At 39.8% G+C, this 26,608-nt stretch overlaps 1 protein-coding gene across 2 annotated transcripts in view; it reads right to left on the bottom strand.

Annotated features, from left to right (window-relative positions):
• Window positions 1-1,311: 1,311 nt before the first annotated feature.
• The window catches only part of BZW2 (basic leucine zipper and W2 domains 2), a 58,958-nt gene continuing 33,661 nt past the window's right edge, over window positions 1,312-26,608 (bottom strand). For both annotated transcript variants that reach the window (XM_030511041.1, XM_030510983.1), the window contains exons 6-12: window positions 20,974-21,109; window positions 17,307-17,416; window positions 15,351-15,521; window positions 14,714-14,860; window positions 10,000-10,138; window positions 3,424-3,546; window positions 1,312-1,768 (exon numbers count right to left, since the gene is read on the bottom strand). In XM_030511041.1, coding sequence (XP_030366901.1) covers window positions 1,740-1,768; window positions 3,424-3,546; window positions 10,000-10,138; window positions 14,714-14,860; window positions 15,351-15,521; window positions 17,307-17,416; window positions 20,974-21,109 — 855 coding nt within the window. In that variant the 3' untranslated portion in view covers window positions 1,312-1,739. The remainder of the gene's footprint in view (window positions 1,769-3,423; window positions 3,547-9,999; window positions 10,139-14,713; window positions 14,861-15,350; window positions 15,522-17,306; window positions 17,417-20,973; window positions 21,110-26,608) is intronic.

The raw sequence follows: 26,608 nt of genomic DNA, 5'->3' as shown, positions 1-26,608 counted from the left end.
AACAGCACTCCATTTCTACTTGCTATTTGCTGTTTCCAGTAAAGCTACATACATACTGAGACATTTACAACCGTATCACAACTGTGGTTTATATGAAGTGTTGACTTCTCTATAGAAAAATCTGTACTATCTATTAGGTTATTGGTTTCTAATGACAAAATACAGCACTTCATTAGTTAATTATGCTCTTTCACAAGAATACAAGGGTGTCTTTTCTAAACCTTAATAATCCTCCGATCACTCATACTTCATTTGAATTTAACTCTACGTTTCATGGGAAGGATGCACAGTGTTTTAAGTAGCATTATTAAACAGAAGATGAACTGGTGTGATGTATCGGCAAGCTGACTCGCTGCCCCAGTCATTCTGGGCCACCAGCATGGTCAGAGGCATGGACAGCAAAGTGGGGCGTGGGGCAGGAGAAGACTGCTTCCAATGAAACTGGACTGGTGAGAAACAAAATGTCAGCAACTGCTACCTGATCAGCTGCTGGGTGAAGAACAGCGCAAGTCAGGAGATGGTGCTGCTCTGCACCTTTGCTGTTGAGTTCATGTCCACAAGGCAGAACACAGGATTCCAGAGACTCTAATCCTGAGTGCTGGCTGAGTGTTCCCACAGTCAGACCTCTAGCTCTGGGCTTGGGTTTTGAGGCTTTCATGCATGTACAAACCTGCTCATTGGCTCTATTTATGCAAAATCCTTGCTAGGTCCCAGGCACTGGAATTGTAAATGGCATCACAACAAGGCACAAAGCAAATATTAATGCAGGTAGGATGGGTCTTGAGAAGTTTATACATTGATTTATGTATTTCAGTCATATGCCTGATTGTAACATCATGCTATGTAAATAAATTTCAGATTTCTTACGTAATGCTTACAGATGTTTCGAAGATACTACTTCTAAAATGATATCTTTTTCTTGCAAGATTTAGCTATCGCCAATAACTGAGAACAGCATATTATTCTACCTATCATTTGCACAAATTCTGTGCATGCAAAACTGGGACTCCACAGATTTGTTCCTGTATATTTTCTTTTAATTAATTAATGGAATGAATCAACATTTCCCATGGAATTTGGTTGATCTGCCCAAAGTTATATGGTAATATAATCATATTATGGAAATATAACCGTATTAATCATAGTACGGGAATAAAGATTAGCTAGTGATCCCAGTGAACTACGGATGCTATTTTTTGGGGTAAGAAGGATGCAAAGAGTCTCTTGCCATTCTTGTGTAATTTTCACTTGAAGAATCATAAGAACTTTGGCAAGCCACATTTGGAAAGCACACACACTAACATCACGAACTAAGATATAAAAGCCATTTATTCAAAAAAATGTGGTGGTGTCAAATCACATACACAAGCCAATATTGAGCTACAAACACAGACCAAACAGTTCTATAAACAAAAACTGGAGTGTTCATATACCATAGTACCTGAAAAAGACCGTTAATAAAAAGGAGTCCATAAGTATTTCATTTCCACTTTTTCTATATGGCTCCTTGCTGAATGTCTTTGCCTAAGTTAGTGTACAATGAGCCAGAGGTAGAGTCCCAAGTAAAGCATCTAATGCCTCAGGGCTCCATTAAAAACCTTTATTCTTCTAAACAAAAGGAAAGCCTAGCCTATAGTTTTCTGTATGACACTGAAGTAAAGCCTCTTTGCTTGAACATACGGCATTCCCAAGCGCATTTGGCATTAACCTAGATTGAGACTGTGCTTCGTTGAACCGTCTCAGTTCTCCTCTCCTTCAGACTCCGACTCTAGAAGAGAAGAAAGTAAAACACTTCACGTAGGTTGCACAAGGTCAGTGATGTTACTGATTCTATAAAAATAACAAGATACTCTTCCAAAATTTTCATCATATGTAGGATCCTAGGAAGGGTCATCACTTCCTAGGAAAGGTTGGCAGATCAAGTAAGCCAGAAAGGAACACACAGCTTCAGAAGACCAAGATCTACTCTGCTAAGCCTCTACGGTGGACCTCTTCATTCATAGATCTGACACTAAGTTTTAACCAGATCACTAGAATTATTCTGGTCCTCATCTGCAGAGTCATGCAACGTATATCTGAGCTGAGTTTAATAAGGGATCAGCCTTATTTTCTTGCTCTTCTAATCTCTGTGCAGGCTGTACGGCTATCATCCAGGAAGCACGCTTTAAATTGTTTGCTCTGCAAATACCGATCATCATCACCATACAGCTTATCTAGAAAGGCGTATGTAGTGTTACACTACAGCACGTAGGAAATCTGTACAAACTTTTTAGGATTTCTATAGCATAAAAGTAATTTAGAGGTAGAAGCAGTAGAAGTAATTTAGAAATTGGAACATACATGGTGTTTTTGTCACCTAAAGCTACTTTGCATCATATTGTGTATCTGTGTTCACCTGGCAGGAGGGGGCTTGCTGCCAACAAATATTACACATTAGATCAGACTGCTCAGGGCAAACATGGTCTGCATGTTCTCACAGCAACATTCTGTCTTCATTTGCACTGGACTTTGTAATTGAGGGCATCTGGCAGAGGGGACATGCAGGAAAGGATAAAAATAAAGAGCTGCATAAAGCCATACAAGAAGACAACTAAAAGGGGGAAAAAATGCTTAATTAGCCCAAGGTTGGTAGTCCCAAGTCTTAAGTGTGAAAGGAATGACTATTTTTATACTGCTATCTGCACGTGTGAATTGCTGCAAAGTTTTATCTGCTCCTTCGCATTACAACATATTCCCTCCAAGTTTTTAAAACTAATGATATTAAATAGATGCAAATGAACATTAATAATTATATCCTTATCTATTACACATGGATTAATCTTCCCAATTAATGTGGAATTCCTTTTCCATGCAAAAAAGGTAACTTACTTATTCAGTACAAACCGAAGTATTTTCCTATGCAGAACATGAGAAAAGCAGTGTTAGGGACTAAAGAAACTAGTTTCCCTTCCCAGTAACCATTGTAAAGCACCAAAACCAGTCTGCATGATCTTAGCCTGACCATTCAGCTAAAAGTAATTTCAACTGCAGTAGCACAGGCTTATGATATGTTCACATTGCCAGTGCAGATGATAATAGCAGAAAAGGCTCTGATGCAGAAAGCTGTTTGGTTGCACGTGCTAACACCAAGGTGCTTTATGCTGTCACCAGTGCAGTGTTCCTCCCTGCAGAAGCGTCAAGAATTTATCTACAGACAAGTGGTACCGGATGACTTAAGGACTTTACAAGGACACCGCAAACATTAAAAAGCAGCAAGTGGTGTTAGGCTCAAGCATTGGAAATGACTGGAAACAATCTGGAGCATTGATGCCTGCTGTTTCCTATTCTAAGTCTGTATACCTCATATACCTGGTACAACCAAAACCTGAAAAAATACATTTACTCTGTGACGAGACTACCAGGGTTCTGTAAATGAACCTGTACCTTCTTCAGCATTTTGCAGCCACTCCACAAATTTCTTCATCTGGTCAAGAAAAACACTTTTGCCTTTAGCAACATGCGCTTCTTTATACCACTTGAGGATAGCTTCTTCACTCAGGACATCAGCTGAAACACAGAGCAGTGTTTGTAAAAAATCAATGTATTTTCTTAGAGGTTAGAAGATTTTGAACACAAGAGAAGAAAGATTTATTTTAAAGGCAGCATAAACGAAGTTGATATGATCACAGTGGAGCAAACTTTCTGTGAACTGTATTAGGCTACAACTACAGAATATCTGATGCATATAAGGGATTTCAGATGCAATAAAATGTGCAATATATTAGGCTTGAAATAAAGTACCAAATATTGTGCTTCTGTAAAGAGAGTTTTCTATTCACCTGATTTAAATACACCAGTAAGGTGGTTGGATAAAACAAAAAAATAAAATAAACCAGTCTGCACGTCTTAGAAGTTATCACAATAAGAAATCCCATGTTTTTGTCTGGCTGTTGGAACACAGAACTGTGCATGGTTGTAGAAATCTGAAGTGACAGATACCTCCTGATTGAACAGTTAAAATCAGCCAGTAGGGAATTTTTGCAATCATTTTTCCCTAAAGGTTTTCTATTGTTTTGAGCTAATAAGTTTTAAGGTCACTATTCAGACCACCCATTTTAAGGGACCGGCTCAGACGGACAGCACAGCTGACATTATTATGTCAAGCATCAAGAACAAAACAGCTGTCAGTGAGGGAACGTGAGGCTGAGTACGATTCAGAATAAAGAAATCCTAATAAACAGCAAGGACACTTACTGTTTCCAACAGATGCAAATTTACGTCTAGCAACAGACCTCTAGCCCCAGGAACAAAGCTCCTGTGACCCAGCCAAGCCAAATATCTCAGTAACTGATGGCTGTGGAGGCAAAATCTGGGATCTACAATGGCATTTTAACAGTTACGTAATTCAAGAGGCAAGAACAAACAAAAAATGAAATAAAAAAATGAAACTATTCTATAAAAAGACTAAGGACAGCTTTCTACATCTCATTTTCTTTTTGTCTTTGCACAAACTACCCCCCATGCTCTGTGAAATCAGCACACTGATGCCGCGTCCTTCACTGCTTCCTTGAGCTCCTTCGTGTCGCCCCGCCACCCACTGGGTATTCACTTGCCAAGGCGCCTGCCCTGACCATCACCTCCTGCTTCAGCCTAAAGGTTACAGCAGATGTGGCAGGGAAGGGAAGAAGGCAAGCTGAAATAAATGGCACCAAAACCCCAAAGCATCTGATCAAACAAGACAGAGGAGACACATTTCACATACGCTGTTGAATAACTAACAGATGGAAACAACCAGGGATACATTTGAACTTAATCAAAACTATCCCAAGACATCCAACAGTAATGAAAAGTCTCCCTGAAAATCTGGAATTTAAGTGTTTGACTGGAAATTACCTTGTCTCTCAGACACTTTTCCAAAACAAAACCTCTTCTGCAGTTTGCTGCAACTAACAGTAAGCTGAAAACTCAGGGAAAACAAGACTGCACCGGCTTTAGGCTTTTTTCAGTATAAAGTTGCACTTTTGGAATTCTACAAGTGGCACATAAAGCCGTATCCTCCTGCAATCACAACTCACCACAATGAACTTTTTCTCCAATGCAACAGAAACACTGGAGCTAAGAAAGAGGTTTCAAACACACTGCATTAAAAACTTGCCAGTAGTTTTTAGCAGCAGCTCAAAGCCATTATTACAGCATTCAACAAATCAGGATTTTCATTTAGCAAACCTGAAAATAGTTCACATGGACGCTCATGAAACTGTAGTTTAATCCTCGCATGTAAAAAGCTTATGTTCACCACAGCCCTGAAGTTCAGGCAAATACATCTGCAGAATCATAGAATCAGGTAGGTTGGAAAAGACCTTTAAGATCATTAAGTCCAACCATTATGAATTACTCAGGTTGTGACACATACTATGATCCTTAGAGACAGGCAAAAAAAATCAGGAGAGACTTCAGGGGAACCCTGCAATCCCAGCTCAAGCTAGCTCTTGGGCATTGCGGGTATTTAAAACCAAAAAGTGGCCATCTACAAGCTGCTGCAGAAGCCCATTTCTGCATTACAGTCCGTATTATGATAGCATACAAGGAAGTGCCTCCAGGTAGGCACATATCTCAGTCCAAGAGTAAGGGGATTTAAGTTTAGTTTTTGATTGCAGGCTGTGGGTGCCAAAGAGGAAGGGTGAACTTTTCCCTCCTTCCCCAAACCTGATAATAGCAGCAGGCAGTCTCACTGTGTGCCTCGAAGCTTAAGCCATTTCCCAAGTCAGGTGGATGAAAAATTTGCCTGCATATAACTCCATAGCAATAAGCCTCCTACGCTAACAGAGAAGAACAAAATGCATTCAACTACAAAAAGGACAACTGCAACTCTCCTTTCATTTCTGAGCAATATTATTTGTAATACATTCATGCCTCCAGTGCTCATAAGAGATGATATTCTCCTGTCAGCAAAGAGATGCTCAATTAAACAATCATGCAGGACAGGGTGTAGTTAATCATACCTCCAGGTTGCTTTGAAGCAATGGGAACACTGAGGGGGACGGGAGGAGGGAGAGAATGATTCATTTTGTATATATATAGTTATTCCCCATTGAAGTTGATTATAGCTGTATTCTAACGGCTGAACGCTGTGGCTGTGGGTGTGCGCACATCACTCTCACTGCAGTCCCAGGTGATGTCAGCCCCAGAGAGCTGGTTTTCCTGCAGGTGCAGCCAACTGCCATTCAAACCACGCACAGCCAGAGCCCCCAGGGGCGTCCCCCATGGCAGGGGGAAGCTGAAGAGCAGAGAGACTGCAGAGCCCAGAGTCTTTACTGCAGGGTTAACTGGAAACTTCCTTGAAGTTCAGGTCTCAGCTTTGTATTAAATCACCCAGTTCGAATGAATTTCTGCTTTCAACTCAAACTGCATAGCCACGGGCAGGAAAGGGAAAAACACACCCTGTCAGCTGCCAGCGCAGTCAATCAATCTGCAGCATTCAACTCTATTGCAGCTAAGCCAGTTGGGATGACAGAGCCTTAAGGCAAGGGCTCTTACAATGCAAGGAATGTCACCCACAGTACAGCTATGGTCTTTATGGTCAGTTTTTGTTTTATTTTCTGGGGAGCTTTTGTATCCAGTACTAAAAGAAAGTACTTGAAGATATTTAAAGTTAATTGTGTTCCACCAAAAAACAAAACCTGTGTATCAAGTGGCACTTGAAGACTTCGTTCTTGTAAGGGCAGGATTCCTGCAGCGTTTCAGAAGAGAGTCTGCATCATTTGGTACAACATCTCCCTACTGCAGAACAGTGTCTCTGAGGCCCAATTATGCTATTGCAACCCAGAGAACTACTTCACATGTACTTGGGTTTGTTTGTTGGGTTTTTTTGTTCGTTTACCTTTGCTATTTTGTTAACATTGTCTTGAATTCTAATGCAGAAGTGCTCAAAGGCTTTGTGCCTGCTAAGGGTGCTTGCTCCTTCCTCATGAAAGGAATGGTTATTAATTTCAATAGCATCAAGATTTCACATTTGAAACCTCCAGGTTGGACACAAACTAAAAGAAAGGAGATTCTGCAAGTGAATATGATAAATGTAATCCAATAACAGCAACACTTATTTTACCCACCGTTAAGGGACACACTGCAACATGGAATGGACTTAAAACCAACATACATCTTACAGTACAAGCATAACTAGCAAGGAGGCTGGCAAACATATTAGGTGTCACTCCGGAGAATTCAGCAATTCTTATTCTGCAGCTGGCTTTTAGATTATTGGTCAAAGTGCAACTGGCAGATTTACAATTGCACCGGCTTTAAGTGATGACCAGAGAAGCAACATTTTAACCAGATACCGGCACAGAACTGGACAGCTTATTTTCCTCTATACTGTACTGGGAACACAAAGATATTATAATGTCAACAAGCTTTGGCTGACTAGAGAACTGCTTTTGCAAATAATATCTACAAGCTGGTGAGAAGCTGCTACCACATAAGGGAAAACAGGGCTTGGGCTTTCATTGAGGGAAAAGTGGATATTCCTCCTTGTTTAGAGACAGGATTATAAAGAACCCAAAACAACACCACAGGCTTTCAAGACCTTCTAGGTGCTAATAAGCCCCATCATTCCCATTAATATGTTTAGCTGTTTTCAGGTAATTCCCAGGGAAGTAATCCAAGGGCTATTTTATGATGGAAGTATGGGAAGGATTTAAATGCAAGATGTTGGACATGCTGATGAGAGTAGTCATAAAATTAGATTTGTCAAAGCATGAGTGGCATTTGGTGCCTATCATCATTGATGACTATCTTCATGCCCAGGAAGCACTCCCTTATAATGAGTAATAAGCAATAAACTGACCACATGCTGGTAGATAGCTGCATTTCTGTCTGCCCATCCACTCATACTTCAGACGCCTTTATTTCTCACTAAAAAAAGTTCATCAGGTACCCTGAAACCTCTCCAGATCCTGTGCAGGTTACACTTGAAGCACAACAGAAAGGGAAACATGGGCGTCTGCTGTTCCCTCACCACCGACATAGCCTGTAATAGCTTTTGGGAGCTGTTTTCCTTGACTGTGAGGAAACAGAAGATACGCTGTTATCAGCAACTTATCTACAGTAAAGTGTGTGCCTCTGAAGAACTGACGGCTTGTTTCTAGTGGATAGGTATGAACTGGGGAGGAGAGGGTGAGATCTACCAGTACTGAAACAAAGAGGAGGCAGGCAGCACGGCTCTGGACAAGCCGAAGCCATGAACTGTTAAAGTTCAATTGATGTAATGTGGGAGAAGCAGGAAATGGAGGACTGGTGATCCCAGAATCTTCCCTGGTTAATGCAGTAATATGTCCCCACTTAATGGACACCATTTAAATCTACAGCTGCCTTCTTTATGGTGTCCAGAGCTCAGAAGGGACCTACAGCTAGCGGCTGTAAAGCCAGGCGAGCAGTTGCTAGCAGGCAGCAGCAGGTCTGCCGATCCAGCTTCAGCCTAAACATGGCCAAGAAGAGCTGGCAGCTGTGCCACTGCAGGACTGCATCAGGCGGCAGAGGCAGATGCTCTGGCACGCCTGCCCAAGATATTCCAGTCAGGAATATGGGGACAGCGAGTATTGCACATGCTGGACATGCTAAACTCACAGCTTCCACCGACAGGCTACACAGTAGCTCCAAACACTCTTCTAGATGTCATGCAAATCCTAAACAATGTTGTGGCACCTATAGTGCTGAGGCTAAAGCCTTCTTACCCTAACAAGTCTGCCCGAGTACATCTCCAGAGTCAGAACAAGAGCACAGGGGGTAAGTGGAGTACATGGGAACTGGGTTCTTGGAGCATGGCAAGTTAAACTTATAATTTAGTGATTTATTTTCTTTTTTTAAGTACTTTGGAATGTCAGGGTTACTCTTGCAGGCTAAGACAGTGATGAATTTACCAAAATTTTGAAGGGAATCCTACCCAAGGCTATTTCTGGTTTAATCATCGCTTCTGGTTTGAGTGCACAGCAATTACAGTGCTCATTCACCATGTCCACAGTGAATTTTCTTATCCAAAGAAAACTGAATAAAGTGCTTGCTGCAGTTTTCAGTTTCAAGTTTGTCCTCGGTCATTAACAATTCTACAATGTTTACAAATTGGAGAATTTGAGGGCACAGGGACAAAGTGTATTGCTTTTTCATTTGATCACTGAAGCCATACTATATTGATACAAGGATGGAAAAAACCCCACATGATTCACTTCCTTCTGCCTTCTGAAACCATGAAATTATTTTAACAGGCTGAACTTGTTTGCCTTGAACATGTACCTGGAACACAACAGGGTGAACAAAGATCAGTATTGGGTTTCTACTCCTGCTGATTTTTCTCCTTCAACTATTTATAGCAAGGATGTCAGAACAAACTGTTTGGCACCCGTCACATGCAGTGCAAGGCCATTAGTCTCTATGACAACCTGATCAGAATAAACTTGTGAAGAAGTCAACTTCACAATAAAAATTAAATCCTTCAAACTATGGCACCTGCAAGAAATTGGTAAGGAAAGGAAAAGGGAAAGAAGAATATGGAAAGCTTTTTCAGGCAGGGAGGGAGTAACGAAAAACCCCAACAAAACAACAAACAAAAAAAAAACCAACCCCCCACCCCAAACCTGAAAATCTTCCTGCCAAAAGGGTTTGCACTTTCAAGGTTTCTTAAAGCAAAGCTGTAATCTACTTCTAAATCTGCCAGGAATTTATAGAAATGTTGTCTTAGAACTGTTTGTCTACAAGGACTAAGCTGCACTTGAACAGACTGTGCATGGTGCATGGATCCTGCTCATGCTTCTTGACTATGGGATAAGTGCAACAGAGAGAGAAGGGCTTGTTTCAGCTTTGCCACATGCTCCTTTGAACTATCAAAGCATAAGGTATTTCAGAGTTCAACTCCAACACAACCTTCTCATATGCAATACCTAGAGAATGCCAGTTGCCTATAATGTCATAAGTGAGTGGTTGGCATACAGAATCTACGCACAGTATACAACAGGGGATATAGACTTTTACCTTTATAGAAGAGTACCACGATCTTCTGAAAGGCTTTCATGAAGTGGATGTTGTCATAACAGTACTCTTGCACCTTCTGGAGAAGAATCAACTCTGACTGGCCTTGAGTGCTGAACACAGCAAGCAAAGGGGCATATTGCTAAAAGGAAGAGAGGGTAAAAGACAAAATGCATGTTAATATACTGAAAAAGGAAATAAACTAATACAAATTTTTAATGTATGCATCAATTTCATTCCTGAATCCCTAGGTTTACTTGCCAATTGCATTTACTGAAACACATACAATGCATATACATAAATACCCCTGAGCTTTTGTAAGATGCGCTGCATGCTGTGAGCTAAAATTCAGTACCACTTACAGATACTGAATTTTGTAAAACTATAAAGTCCACATCTTGGACTACTGCTGGTTGTACATTTCACAAGGTAGCATGCTGCTGATCCAAGAGTGATATTGATGGATGTTCATAATGTAGGACATCCAAGGATGAAGTGCATGAAAATACAAATCTCTATTTCCTCGGGTGTTTCAGAAGTCCCAGGAAATTGACTTAAATTAAATTATTCCAGATTAACTGTGGTCAAGTGTCATGATTTTTTTCTCATTACTGCCATCAGGGAATCATGACAACCTTTGCTTTGATAAACATTTTCACATGTTAACATTAGCAGTATTAACTACTAATGTTATTCTGACAAGACAGTAGCAGTACATTTCATTGTCTTTTCCCGGAGTTTATTAAGATAAATGATAAAGCAAAAACTTTCTTGTTATGCAATTTTCCCCCTCTTATTTCAGCTCTTAAAAATAAAAATTACATTAAAGGACCATCTCCTGTTCCCTCTTTCCTCAAAAACTACAATATTTCTATCCATATCTCTCCAATTTCCTTTCCTCTTAGCCTGTGACGAGTCCAGCTAAGACTGCAGTCTTAAATTTAAGGTAGTATTAAAAGCATTTTTCATTACTGAAGGGAAGACAAATTACCTTTGATCTGCAGAGCCCCTGGCTAAACATACATTAAGGTTAGTATTTAAATTGCTCTTGCACTGAGCAGCTCAGCCTTTTTTCAAGGCCAGGTTGGACAGGGCAACATGGTCTAGGGTGAGGTGTCCCTGCCCATGGCAGGGGGGCTGGAACTAGAGGATCCTAAGGTCCTTTCCAACCCAAACCATTCTTTGATTCTATGGTTTGTAGTAACACACTCAGTTTGATGTTTTTCTGGTCTGTGTGAGCAGGGCTGCAGATGGACGTGGTGGTCAGGTAACAAACCACCCATCACCGCAGCACTGATGGGCATGTTCAAAAGTACATACACTTCAGGACTTCTCTACAAGAGGCCAAATCCCAAGAGTTTTACTCAACATGATCCACGGAAAAAACTACTGAAGCATCTGAAAATCAACTGAAATTTGAAAGGTTGGTCCAGAATGTCTTTTGCAAAATAATTATCAACTATTAATTTTATGAAAGAGAGAGCAAGGAATCACTCTGCAACTGTAACAAGAGCAGCTAAGCAGGCAGATAATATTACTACTTTTGGAAGAAACTCCCTTACAAAGTAACTATGAGAAATGACTAGATGTAGCTAACACCACAGATGAGTTTTTCCACATCTGGCAGGTATAGCCACATCTTTAGAAACAACATTACTGTTTCAGTAAAAACACTGCAAAACTTGTGCACGCTTTGGGCAGCAAAGACTCCCTCTTTTTCCCATTTTTGCCCTTGGAGTCTCCAGCTGGTATTTAGGCTAGCACCAGGGAGGCAGGGCAATATAAATTGCAGTTTGTTTATTTAACAGCCTCAGCAGAACCCGCTCCATCCACAGGTTTGTGAAGTGATGCTGTCTATAAGCATTAAGGAATTTATAATTAAAATCCTGTCTTTTCAGTGTAGAAGTAAGACACCTTCATTTTGCCACATCCGACTGACTCCCTTTGCATTCCTCTCACTCCACAACTGGTGCAGACTTAGAACTTTAAGTTTCACAAGTGTTTAACTGACTAAGGAACCATAAAATTAGCCTCCTCCCACTGCTGGCTGAGCTAAATGGTATCATTTTCTATTTGCCTCAGGTTAGGTAGCAGCAGGTCAGCAGCTGCAGTGTCACGAAGCTCACACCGCAGCCTTGCTTGCAGTGCAAATTGTCTGAAGCATTCTCTGCACCCATGGGGAACATCCTTTCTCTGCTCTGGAAGTGGCCTAAGGGCTAAGCCCCAGTGTCATAGTCGGGTTACTGGGACAACGAGGAGCTTACCCTGCAAGATTCAGGGTTTAACAGCTTGCCCCATTTCCTCTGGAGTTCAGCTCTCGCCAGCCCTGCCATATGGATGGCACACATCACATTCACTGCACTGAGCACGCTGGTTCAAGGCTGCCCACCACCTCCATTAGGAAGCCACCCATTCAGTAAGGTTTGTTAGGAACTGTGAACTAGGTCAATAGAGAAGGTTACAAGAGGCAACGGACTGGATGTTAGGAAAAATTTCTTCACCAAAAGGGTGGTCAGGCACTGGAAGAGGCTGCCCAGGGAACTGGTGGAATCGCCGTCCCTTGAAGTGTTCAAAAACCGTGTGGACGAGGCCCTTAGTGACATGGTTTAGTGGTGGCGTTGGTAGTCCTGGGGTAATGGTTGGACTTAAAGGCCTTTTCTAATCTAGCTGATTGTATGATTCTGTGCCCTGATACATCTTTTCAGGGGTGCCTCGTATACAGCTTATTTAAAGAAATCTGATAAAGAGCCTGGTATCCAGATGTCAAAGTTTTGGAAACTGTGCTTTGTGAAAGTTATCTGTCAGGTACAGCCATGGAAAAATAAATCCCACCACCTGGCATGTCGCATGTCAACCATGTATTTATATGCATCTTGATCCATACCACCATGGTGAAACAACTCCATAATTTTTTCAGGGCATGTCAACACACAAAGACATGGGCACTAGGCTCTGAGTCACGTTAACAGTGCTAATCTGATTTCTGGACTTGGCTCACACACTGGGTCAGCTGAGAGCTCAAACTGAGGAATCCAAGAAGATCTGTCTCCACCTATCCATAGAAGATGTGAAAGAAATGCTGTTCACTTTTGAACACTGAAATGTAAAGCAGCAGCTAGCAAAGCCTAAATTTCTATTTCTACTGCTTCTGTTAAAATCTTTCCTCTAAGTGCAAATAGTAAATACCGGATATAAACTTGTCCTCTGTTTTTAGAAAGTGGATGTAGCCGGAAAGATGCCTATCTGATACAGGCAAGATGCCTTACTTCATTTAATGGGGTTACGTCCATAGCTACGTACATTGGGTCAGTGAGATGCACAGGACTAATCATCCCATCAACAATATTTGTACAAAGCCAGCTATGTTTCTTCTTTCCTAATGCTCAAATACTCCAGAAAGTGTTTGTTGATTTGCCCTGCAGTACTAGACAATAAACCTCAATGGATACTCTGTTACAACTCAAAAAGATATGATCAATTTTTACATCAAAAGAACAAGAAAAACAATGTCTCCCCTCCTGGAAACTATCTCCTCTTTCTACTGCTATTTGGGTCACTTGAAAAGACTTCAAGGCATTCAATTTTATCATCAAAGACTATATAAGATCCCAAGCGACTACATGTCTAGGATGACTGACTGGGAAACCAAATTCAGATAAAAGGACAGCAGTAGTAGGAGCTAAACCAACATGGGAAATCCAAGCATGGAGAGGCATCCAATATGAAGAAGAAAGGAATTCAGATCAAGCTTAACATCCATTTAACCATAAAGTACAGACTGCTTCTGTCCTAGGGCAAATCTTTGTAGCCTAACTATAAGGGAGTATTCTCTTGCTCATGGTTTAGCAGCTTAAAAAGACTAATTCAGCTGAAAAGCCGCTCTTCTCAGTTCAACTGTCTTGTAGTGCACAATTCCTTTTGACTTAGATGAGGAATACCAACCATAGCAATGACTCTGATGCCTCTGCATTGTTTTTAGGCTTGGGTTGGTGTTTTTTTCCCACTCCAAGGTCATTAGAGTTTCTGTACCAAGATGCAACTGTGATACTGCAATCTGTCATGTTAGCAAACTACAGCTGTCTTTCTATGTATTCAGTTCTCTCTCCCACAAGGTCAGTACCTGGATCACAGAGTAACCACACTACACAGTGCACATGCTCTCAAGCCAGCTCCTGGCTTATTAGTTGCTGAGTATCCAGCTCCCACAGTCAACATAGGCAACAAGCATTTCACAGATTCTGAGCTCAGCAGTCCTGCCTGGATCTAACCAGCTCTGTGCAAAACAAGCACAGGTGCCACCTCACCATGCTCCCAAAACTTCTTTGCTTCTGGCAAAGGCATTGCAAAGACAGTTCCTGCAGCCTTACTAGTAAAGTCTGAGCAGGGCTGAGTCTCAGCATTTGCTTAGCATTGTCCCCAGTGCAGAGGCTCTCAGGATCCGACATACCAAGAAAGCACAACGAGGATGTGCTCAGGCTGTGACCACCTCAGCTTGCCCTGGCTCTCTGCGCTATATGCCTTGGGGCATTCAATAATCTCAAATACCTCAATTTTGCATTTGACTAAAGGAGAAGGGACTACACATGATACTTGGTGTGCTCAGTGCCAGCCCTCAAAACTCTCAATCTCCTGGATTTAAACAGGTAAAAACTTGGCAGCTGTAGAATGTATTCTGTTACTTCATAGCAGCCCTTCCCCTCTTCACCCACGCACGCACCTTTAGATGTTTGAGGGCTTGCTCTGCAACCAGCTCTTCTTTCTTGTTCCATTCCACAGCATTCATGACACAGGTCCACAGGAGACCTATCACCGCTGGCTCTGGCAGCTCATTTCTTTTCATTTCCTCTTTTACATAAAGCACTATCTGGAGCAGGAAATAGACTGCTGTTTTAAACAACATTTCCAATCAACCAGAAACAATGCTGACCTATCAAATACTTACAGACATTTACAAACAACACCATGGTATAGAAGTAATAAGAAACAAAATTGGAACAAGAATAATAAAAAGGAAGCATTCAGCATGCTTTTTTTTGCAACATTACTATTAACTTGACTATAAGTTTTGTCCCTCCCCTCCAACCTAACAGTTAATGCAGTTAAATGAAATACATTCTCATCAAGCATAACTGAATCAAAAAAACCCAAACCCACACTCAGCTGCACTTGTAAATCCAGAGGATGTTTTGTTGCTTTAGTCTTAAGCACAGAGTGAGCTGATGAATACATTAAAATAATTCAGAGAAAATCAGAGGAAATCTGTGAGGTGTTCATATCTCTTCCTCTTTACCTAGTGTTGATTTAAGGTTTTGACTATGATCATATGAACAGAAAGCTGAAAAACCCCACTCTACCTCTTTAATTGGGCATTCCTGAGAGAGACGTTCTTGTAGCTCTTTTTGAAGTTCTTTACGAGTCCCCAGTGACTGCTGAACTCTAAGGAAATCTGAGAGCTCTTTTAGACCTGCTTCAGTAAAGTACTTGGCAAAATGGTCTACATTCTGCCGGTTGGCTGGAAATAGTTCCTAAAAAGATAGGAATGCTTTCTGTTAAATAAATCACCAATGAAGACTCTTGACAGAATGGAAGGAACATTTTTTAAGAATGAACAGTGGGAATCACCTGGTACTGCACTTAAAAAAAGCCAATGCTTGCAGCAACACTGGAAAAGTCAACACTACATTCATATTGTTGTGTTTCATTATAGTGGAGGGAAAAAGCTATGGCCAGTTACACAAAAAACCTAACACCCATTCCCACATGAAGTGCATGTACTTGTGGTGTTGCTCAAAACAGTTCTCAGAGAAACTATATATTTTCCAGCCAGATTCCCAGAATCTTGTAGAGAAAGTACAAAGAAATAGATGGTAAAGCCATTACACATCAAGAGCATCTACCATGCCTTCCCAGTGCATCCACCTCACAGGAAAAATACACTTAGCCATGCACACGTAAGTGGCTCAGGCACCCTGCCCTGATGTTGCTACTCTGCTGAGCAATGATCACCACTAATGCATCATTTAACAAAGACCACAAAATCCACTATGTACGGTTAACATTAACTCCTGTAGGCATTGCCAATTCAAAGACACTGTCAATCTATGACTTACAAAAGTCCAGCTACTTAGAAAAGTTAAAACTACTCTTAAAAAATGCCCCATCTTGGCAAGGATTCAATGGCATTTGCTTACCATCCAGTTCTTAGTGTCTAACAATGATTTGTGGGATAGATAGAACTTTTTTTTTTTAACAAAGAAACTAGAGACTCTTAATCTGTTTACTTACTGAAAATGAGATTGAGAGGAAACTTTCATGAAGGCATCTATGCTAGGCAACATCATCTGATGCTTAATAGTTGTTTAATATAGCAGCATGAGAGCCAACAGCTGAAAGTTTAAGTCAATCAAGTTTGAAATAGAAGATGCAGTTTGCTTTTCTCCCCCTCTCTAATAAGCAGTGTAATTAGCCCATTTCCCAGCTTTATGGCAAATTATTTATGACTTGGACTCTTAAAATCAAATACAATTTGAAGAGATGAAGGGGTGTGCGAGGCTGCTTCAGTTGTGAAAGATTCTTGCTTAGTCATAAATTATTGAGGTAGAAACAGGAAATACTGCTGAAATTCTCCAGGCAGTGCTACACAGGATGCAGTGCACTGATTGGATTACCACAGCAGCAATCTTTTTTGAGGACTAGAAAAAAAAAACCCTATTCATCTTCAGAAAGACACTGGGAGAGAAAGGCACATGACTGATGAATATTCATATATACTCTAAATACCTCAGGGCATTGCTACAAACTCAGAACACAGATTTTGAGTCCAAAGGCAGAAAGCCTTCCTGCATTGCTCCTGCTAGATCTCCTGTCATCACTGCAGGACCATTTATGCTACCCAGATGGCTGTGCTTTCACTATACTATTTAAACACTGTCGCTTTGGAAACTTATTTATAACCCTTTATACTTTGTTATTTACAAAAGTAAAACATATTTCAACAAAATAGAAGTGTGTTTTGTTAGCAGTGCTTAGAAAAAAACCCTATTTAATTCCCAAGCTCCATATATACAGTTTTTCAGAAGGCATCTGGCTACAGGAAAAACAGACAGAAAGTAAAATCATGTGATATTTAATATTCCTGAACCTGTATCAATGCTACAGCCATAACAATATTGCTGTGATTCAAAATATTTAAAAAATGCTAAGAGAGTCTGAGGGGGAGTTAACATGCTTACAGCAAACTACCATCTGCATTGTATTTCCTTCTCTTTCCCAAGGAGAGAAAAGGATTATTGAAAATATATTGTACTTACTAGCAATCTTTTATCGAGGTTGGCTTTTCTTAAAGCAGAGGTAACAGAATTGGCATCTTTCTCTGCCATCCATGCTTTAAAAAGCTTTACAGCAAAAGAGGCTGCAATCCCTGTTCGAGGAAAAACACAAAACATGTTTCAGCAGTTTTCAACATGACTTAGAGACAGCGATAAGAATTACAAGGTTAGAAAGTGGTTATAAGAATGTGGAATGAAAATACTTCTTTGTGACAACGGGACCAAACACATAGAGCCGAAAAGTTCATTTTTTTCTTTAATGCAGTATTAATTTCCTGGCATATGCTAGATTGCTTGAAAATTTTTTCATTCTGTATCACCCATCTCCACTCAATTTTTCAAAGATCTTCTTTGCCATTATTTCTCCTACCTCCCCAATTTACAGACAAAGTCCAATGCAAAAGGAAAAAATACGCATTAAATCAGTTATGAAATGAAGGCACAAAATAATAAAGGATAGTCAGGAATAAGAACTAAAACCCCATATCTTTAAAGGGCTTTTTAGCAAGTCCTGGAATAGGGTTAAATAACTGCAACTTCGAGGTAACTGACTGTACCCCATCCTTGTAAGAGGCATTTAGTAGCTGGTAGGACGAGGCACGAATACAATTTTAAGTGGAAAAATTCCTTCCCCAAGGCATGACATAGTATTTCCTGCATTAAATCAAACAAACTCTAACTCTCCTAGCTGTGGGTATCCCAGGAGAGCTAACAAACCATTAGCCCCACACCTCCTTTTTCCTTTCTCCTATTTCCTAGAGCAGCACCACCAATGGTTCTGCTCCAGCTTCTCGGCTGTGAGCAGCAAGCGCAGGGAGCTGAAGGAAGCTGAAAGGTCTCAGGGATGGAGACCCAGCTTATTCTTGCAGAAGGTTTCCTGTAGGCCAGTTATGCTTCTCCATACTACACTCATATCAACATTTCCAGTGCTATTGAGGGTGGTGACAATGGTAATTGTATACTATGCTACAGCCAGTGGTTGCAATTGTCTGTTTTACCTCCAAATGGTCTTGAAGCTCTGAGAGCTAGATGGGACGTACTGGTAGAAAGTTACTTCGTCATTCTTAGCACATTATAGATAGATACCCATTCTTTTTATTTATAGGATACATTGACTAAATGAGTCATCAAACAAGAATGTAAGAGATTATTCCCAGAACAATGTAAACTTCAATAACACTGTTATGACAGTTTTGGCAACCTTATTTCAAGAGCTTAGTTGTAAGGCACAACCCTTAGGGGACTAGTATACAGAACCATGGATGCACAATGCCATGCCAAGAAAGACCTACAGTAATTACTTTGGACTTGTTTTACATGTTGTACAGCAGGTTCCAAATGAAACCAGCATAATGCAGCAATCTTAAGTATTGTACACTGACTAGTCAAGACTCTCAAAGCCCGATCAACCAACAAGGACCTAGGTGTAAATTCCACCTGTAATTTCTGAACCCGCAGATAAAAATATCCAAAATGTGCTTATGTGCTCAATACCAAAAGTACTGTCACCAACCACTGTCCCAGTACCCATGTCCTAACGCCTTTTTCTAGTTTTGGCTTAAAATAAGCCAAGTATTATGCCAGTGCCAATATTAGAAAGAAGTCGTTCCAGGGCTTCACTACCCACATGTTTTCAATCTTAACTTCTAAAGTACATCCCAAATTTACATTGGCCATTTCTATACTCTATTCATGTGCTGCCACTGCCTTTTCCTTTACATAGCTCATCTCTTTTTCTGTTTCTCCCCTGTTTGCAGAAAGTAACTTCAGCCATTCATTTTATTGATTAAACTTCTTAGCTGCTTTTTGCATTTACACTGGTTTTTCAGCTTGGGTGACAAAGAAGGGTACACCTAACCCTGATGAGGTTCCACCACTACTACCTAGACCCTTCTCTATCTCTGCTAGAAATACGTCAGAAATCCCTAAAAGACTTTCTTTTTTCCCCATCTACACATCACAGCAAAAGTAATGACAACACTGAAAAAGGGTAATCCTATAATGAATAAGGTATTTGCCCTCAAATTTGACAGATCCCCTGTCTGCACAATCTACCCTTATCTCACTTCCAGCCAATTCTTTGCCAATGTCACAATACCCATGCTGATCAACAACTCCCTCAGCTCACCTAATTGTTTCCTTGTGTATTTTAACCTCACTTACCCGCAGCATTGTTTCTTGTAAATCAAAGAGAGTATCAAATTTATTCTTATATTATCTACCTGTTTTAAATGTTGCTCTTTTTCCTGTTTTGTTTTTTTTTTTCTCCCAATTATCTTAGCATCTCTGATTATTCTTCAATAAAAGATCTATTCCAGAACACTGATTGAACAATCTTTTCCTCAAATGCGGACACGGGTACATTTTTAGTACGTATAAACCAAGAACCAAAAGTACATGTAAGCTCCTGACAAAAGTTTAGGACTCCTAGAAACATAAGTTCATAATGCAAATTGAATTTGTTCTACGATTCACACATAAAAATTCTACTTCTAAAATGTTAAGTTTGAAATATAACAAATTACTTCAGTTTTAAAAATTTGAGTTTTCAGATCCTCTTGTCTTCCCATAACTAGGAACAGACTTCGATTTAAAAATACTGTACGCAATCACCCTAAGACATGGATTAGTGCTTTTGTTTGAATTTTCTCCTAGTTTAATTCTGATTCCAAAAGCTGTGGTGATGACAGAGCAAAGCTGCAGCTGTGGTTTTTCTTCCTGCAGCGTTTAGAAAACAAATGTAATGGTTAGCATGCTGCAAATGAGAACACGAAGTTAGAATATATTTTAGCTAATATACAGTTCCTTAACAAAACCAAAAAGATTTCACGAAAACTGTTCAGCACTGACAGTGCATTTGCAATTATTCCAGGTAGTCAGTAACTGCAGAGAAAGACACTGTTCAGCAAGCATTTGGGAAATCAGGACGTCTAGGTGGATGGCTATAAAAAGGTAAATAAAACCCCTCAAAAAAACCAGGAAAAAAAGTAATTTCAAAACGTCATTGTACTCTAAGACCTTGAGCAACCTGGTCTAGCAGGAGGTGTCTCTGACCATGGCAGAGAGGTTGGAACTAGGTGATCTTAAGGTCCTTTCAAACCCAAACCATTCGGTGATTCTAAGATTGAAAGAACAGTTACTTATCATATGGCAAATACAAGTCCACGGGAAAGTGCATCAATCACTGATCACTACAGGTATGAAGGCAAAATGAGGGGTTTAATTTTATTTTTTTCCTTCTGCAATACCCAGCTGGCCTGCATGTGTTCTCTGTTCCACTTCACGCTCACATGCACAAGGTACTGGAAAAAATGCTAGTAGACATATGTCAGGAATAAATGTTATACTTCACACTATATAATATCACAATAATAACTATATTCTACAATTTTGCACACACATGTATAACTTCCAGAAAACATCAATCCTTTGGGGTTTGTTTTTGCTTTTTGTTGCTTTTTTCCTATGTTTGACTGCCCTCATATTAGATTTCACAAAGTATGTTGGCCATTGCTGTCTGTATACACTTCTGCTTTAAAATACCCATTTCCATTGTACAGTTACAGCCTTTTGACATAAAAAGCATGTTGCAATAAAATACTTCTCCTATTAAAGCTAATGGAAGAAAAAAGATCATATAGAAAATTACCTTCTTTGACTATATTGTCAGTGAAGAGGCTTGTTAAAATTGTAGCAGGAAGAGTCCCGTTGGCTAACAGGATGCCAGAAAGCATTGCCAGCTTTGTCTGTTCCGTCTCAGTAAAGGCTTTAAGAAACAGCAGAAGCTGTGGGCCAGATAAGAAGAAAAAGTTAAAATATTTGAGCCACAGGCAATGATAACAAGTAGAGATGAATATTAGCAGACAGTTTAATTTCTTATTTCTCAAGAAGTCCCACTATAATTAATAGCGCTCACGTCAAAGTCTGCCTGAAGCATGGCAGCGCCATTTCACTGATTGCTTATAACTTCATTTTCTGTAAGGACATAAGCATGTGGAAAACAGCCTTACTCAGGGAGACAAAGCCTGTCTTCTCCAAATATACGTATATATGTGTAAAACTAAAAGTGCTTGTTAAAGGCTTGAGACCCACAGGAATTACAGGACCACAGACTTGCTGACTTCAGCACGCTGACAGGAGCCTGCCCATTCACACCTTCAGACTTTGGACTAACCCCCACACAGTTGCAGTTCATATTTTAGCTAACAAAAACCATTGCTCCAGCAAACAATAAAAGGATGAGAAAGTTTCCTGTTTTGCTTTTGGGGAAGAGAACACAGAACAATTACAACCAATTTTCTATTGGCTACAACAAGAAAAATATTTCAAGTTCAGACATTCTTGATAAAGCTGACAAAGACAGACAGGAACAAAAGCTGCTTTAAGACCTCACCATTCCCACTACTAATTACAAGAGGAAACAAATACCTTGAGAAAAAAAATCACAAATCTCACCATCTTAATTAAGTGCTAGAGAACTATGTATTTACCTCTTAGAAGTCTAAAAATGGCAATTAGGTCTCTTAAGTATCTTAATTTTCTATGTTAAAATGAATGACTTTAAAGCGTAGTTATGAAGTAGATTACACCTCTTTTGCTTTACATCAGGAAAAAGTTGTTCAAAATGAGATTCTGTCAATAACATTACCGGTAAATAATAAAAGGAGTAGGCAGCAAAGGGCAGCTCCATTCATTGCAAAAAGCTGCTGACGCCACCAGAAGCTCGGTTACAAATTTATTGTCACCACAAGAAAAGGAAAAAAAAAAAGAAATGGAAAAAGAAAAAAGAAAGACTGCACACATCCATTTCTGGAGTTAAAAAGGAATTCTCATTTCCTTCTTCAGCTACCAGTGCTTTATTCATCTACCTTCTGCTGTCATGACACCATTCTTCCTTCTCCAAAGGAGCAATAGATGCAACCAAAGCAGAACAACTCATTCTAATGGAAAATTCCCACCCAGTTTCCACATTAAGGGTATTTCTTAATTACCAAATCTCACCCATACAAAGGGACAGAATATCACACACGTTCCGGTGCTTGTTTGTTGCCATGGACAGTCAGAGCTCTTCAAGAGCTTACCATTAACTGTAAAGCTTTCTGAATGTAGTGACATTTTATAAATGCAGATAACTAACAAAGTTAATAAAACTAATGCAGTGTTTTATGAATAGCTCTGCTCTGTATCAGTGAACAGAACTGAAAAAAACACCCTCATTCATATGGTAGCACTTACATAATAACATCAGCTTTAAATTACAGCTTACACAGGCCTGAATGATTCAGCCATAGACAAATCATTTGGGTTTTTTTTTGTAGCTGGCTTCAGCCAAATGACTGCAACATGCAGTTTTTGCTTGAAAGAAAAATCATTAAACTAGAAAATCTCAAGGTGTAATTTTATTTCAACAAAATGTGACTCACAACCAAAAAAAAACCCTGCAGATGAATGGAATTATTATTTCTAAATACATGGATGAAAAACAAGTGGTGTGCTGTATTTCCAAATGCAGCAATTAACTGGTATATATAATGGAGCAGGTAAAGGAACTCCAGGGCCACACTTAATGGGAAGACTGAAAACATTTTTTACAGAATTTCAGTATAAGCCTAAAGTAAAATGGAGGCCTGGGGATTTAAAGCTGTCATTATACAAGCTTTATCAACAATACTGTACCATAATGAGATCTGCACAAGAATAAAAATGAGAATTAGACCTTTTTCTCTTTATTGTAAGTACTGAGACTGTTAAAGAGGAAACAGCTTTGCTTTCTGTATAGCGTACTTAACTCTTATTCCTCCTGCTCCCATATAAGCAACAGATGATGATTTTGTTTAGGAAGTGGTCAACCTGACCACTTTAACATGGAAGACCAGGTTTTGACCTACTGAGCTGTAACCTCCACTGGGTTTTGTCAGCAATGAGTTATGACAAGTTATACCCATTCATTTCAGATCCAAGCCACAAAAGCAACAATGACGGGAAATTCAGCTGCAAAGCCAGTTATGCAGTCCAAGGTAGAGAAGGATTCTAAGGGAAGGACATCCAAATATTTACCAACTCTAGTTTTGAGAAATCTGTATTTGTTCAATTGTTTTGGAAAGGTCTGAAAAAATGTATCTATGAAGTTCACAGTCTCATCCTCTTCCTTTTCCTTTGAAACATGCTTCTTGCAAGTCTCTTAGCATCAATCTGAATTACAGTGTTCTCAAACTATATGCCACTGTGGTATGTTTTGAGCAGGAACCTCATCTTCTGCATGTCTCTCATTACTTAAAGTACTGTTGGTGCTACTACCATAATTTTTGTTTTACTAATAGTTTTGAAAAGTAGCTCAAATAAACTTATACATGTCATTTTCTGCTGATCAAGGATATTATTCTGGACTTCGAAGCAATTGTGAAACAGTCTAATTCAGGGGGATACTGGGTGATAGAAAGAATAAAAGCCTTTAATAAACCCACTTAAAAACCATCAGAAAGAACAAAATGTTCAGTCCAAAGCTGTTGTTTCAGGTTTTTTTATTGCTGATTACTTTAAGAGCTCTTCTTTCAGCATCACAATTACAAACCTCAGCAGGGAAGTCACAAAATGTCCAAGTCATTTCAGAACAGTACCAAACCACCCACAGAAAGTTCTCCAAGCTGATGCTTCCCTGCTGTTAGCCGAGCACTGGCATTACTGCTTTTGTTACAGATACAGACTGATTCCAGGCATAAAATGCGCAGTTCTGGCTCACAATTTTGTATTTCTATTATAGCTATAAGAACTCCCACCTCTTTAAGTGGGAGTTCAGAATGCCTAATAAGCACAAGACCAGACCCAATGTGCCATTCTGTGCTATTTTTGTCTTTAAAGAACTTGTCTTTTAGGCGCAAGTTCTGGGCATAAAAGGTATGCACAAGTAAAGACATAAATGCAACATTAAAAAGCACGTACGAAAAACAAGTGCTTCTGCTCTCCTCTTGCAAATTAGAAACCTTATTAGTGAAAATTAAGGCATTTTATCCACACAGGGAGTGTGATGTGATGTCTTTTTATATCTTCATTATGTGAACTGGTCTGTGCTTTAGCATCTGACATCTGTAGACAGCACTGAATTGTCAGCAATGGAGAAGGCAGCTAACACAACAGATACCCACTGACTGATTCTTGTCTTTCATTTAACTGACTTAAAGCATCTCTGTTTACTCCCCATTTGATCTTGGAATGTTAGCCTCCTCTTATTTCATCATTCCCAGCTTGACTTAGGGTTCTTTCATTAGGAAAATGGGAACATGAACAAAGGACCTCATGACATTTCCCAGTATTTCAGATGTCTTCATACGACTCAGTAATATTTACCACTGTTAAGACAAAACATACTTCTCTGTGGTTTTTCCCAACTTTGATAATAAAAGCAACTATATAGGATGCTACTTAAACATGATGATACTTAAACATGCAAATACACGATGTATACGGCTAATATTGCATTCTTCATCCACTGACCTGAACAGAAATACATATGTAAGAAAGATGAACACAAATTTGGAACTGAGAATTTGGAACTGAAATTACTGCAAAATGTTGCCAAAGGTCTATGCTATGAGCACTGCCCAGTGTACTATGAACTTAAGTTGCCTATATCAAAAACCAGCAGGTGAGCACTGCACTTAAACATCTTTGTCTTCTTTGAAGTTGCTTGCACAAAATAATTTAGATGTAAAACTTTAGATGTATGGTTTATTTATGTCACTAGACAAAAGAATAACTGGCAATTTTGTGGGGAAAGATTTGAGAAATAAAACATTTGAGGGATAGAAACAGTCAAAAAAGGGAAAGGTTCTGGGAAATAACAATGTCCTAATGACAAAATGATGAACTAGAAGAGATAAAGCAAATACTTGAACAAATACTGCCATTTAAAACCATCTCTCTTGAAAGAGAAATCCCACTGATACCATCTGCTTCTTTAGAGTGAAACTGCTGGTATTGCCTTGGGTTTTTTAGCATGACTTTCTGTGAGACGAGCTAATTTTCCCCCAGTACTCTAGCTGCCTAATGAATCTGCCAGAAGAACTGCATTTCTGGGATAGTGACCCATGAAACAACATCAAGGAGTCACTCTCTTGCTTTTCTAATCGTCGACTAAGTGCAGCATTCTCTGAACTACTAAATCTTGCAGATACCACCTAGAAATACTAATGTATCTATCATTGATACTCTGTGAGCAGCTACTCAAGTTACTGTACACAGGGATTTAAATAGTTAAAACCCAACTGCCTCATCAGCGAGAAGCCAGTCGCTTGGTGTGGAGGGAGAAGGTAAGCAAGAGGCATCTACAAATAGTCATCAAGGGTTTTAAGGCAATGCCAGCGCAGGTGCAATACACACGCCCAAACTCCTTCACAGCCACCCCCCTAGTTTTTAATTCTCAGATAAACAGGATTAATCGAGTAAGAGAATGTACCCAGCACCCACACTGAAAGGCCAGGTCCCCAGGGGCCACTCCAAGATTCACACCAGCAATAAGAGTGAAGAGCAGGTGGAAAAATTTCCCCTCAGCCTAGGACCACCATGCAAACCTAATCTTGTTATTTGCCATACCAGATGTGATCCAACACTAAAACTATACAAAAAGCATGTACATAAACTGAGATTTGCAGTCTGCAAGGTGGTTAAGCCCACTCTGACCCTGTTCTACCATGGCTAGGATGCTTCTAATGGCTTTAAAGGAGTAGAATGGCTCCAGTCACACTGTACCTCAAATTACTGCTTTCCCTCAAGCTTGAGTACGGCTAAACATCACATCAGAGACACTTGTTCCTCAACTGAAGAGTTAAATTATCACATATTAACCACAGTCTCATCTTGTTGCTAAGCGTGCAAAGTGAATTCTTGGAAACTTCAAGGATTCCAAACGAAGCAAGTTACAGAAGAGAGAGGAGGCGGCTTGAATTGACATGGCATTTGCTTAATATGCTGAACACTCTCTGAAACTTGAATACTATGAGTCAGCGCTTCTCATGTCAATGATTATAGTAATTAACAGCAAGAACATTAGATTTCTGTGGGGATAGAGGTAAATTTAGGTCTTTAGAATGATGTGTTGAGCAATCAGCATCAGTTGAGAGGCATACTGGCCAGGAGTGCAAAAATAATTTCCTATATAAGCAAGAATGTATAAATCAGAGCAAAATTTATTCAGCCACAAGAGGGGTGGTGAGGCATCATGCTCCAGACTTACCCTCACTTAACCCTTGCAGCAATCTTTCTAATGTTTAAATAATATGGAAACACAC

This window comes from Strigops habroptila, chromosome 1 (assembly GCF_004027225.2).
Source record: "Strigops habroptila isolate Jane chromosome 1, bStrHab1.2.pri, whole genome shotgun sequence".
Lineage (NCBI taxonomy): Eukaryota > Metazoa > Chordata > Aves > Psittaciformes > Psittacidae > Strigops > Strigops habroptila.
This window is presented reverse-complemented; position numbering and strand designations above follow the sequence as displayed.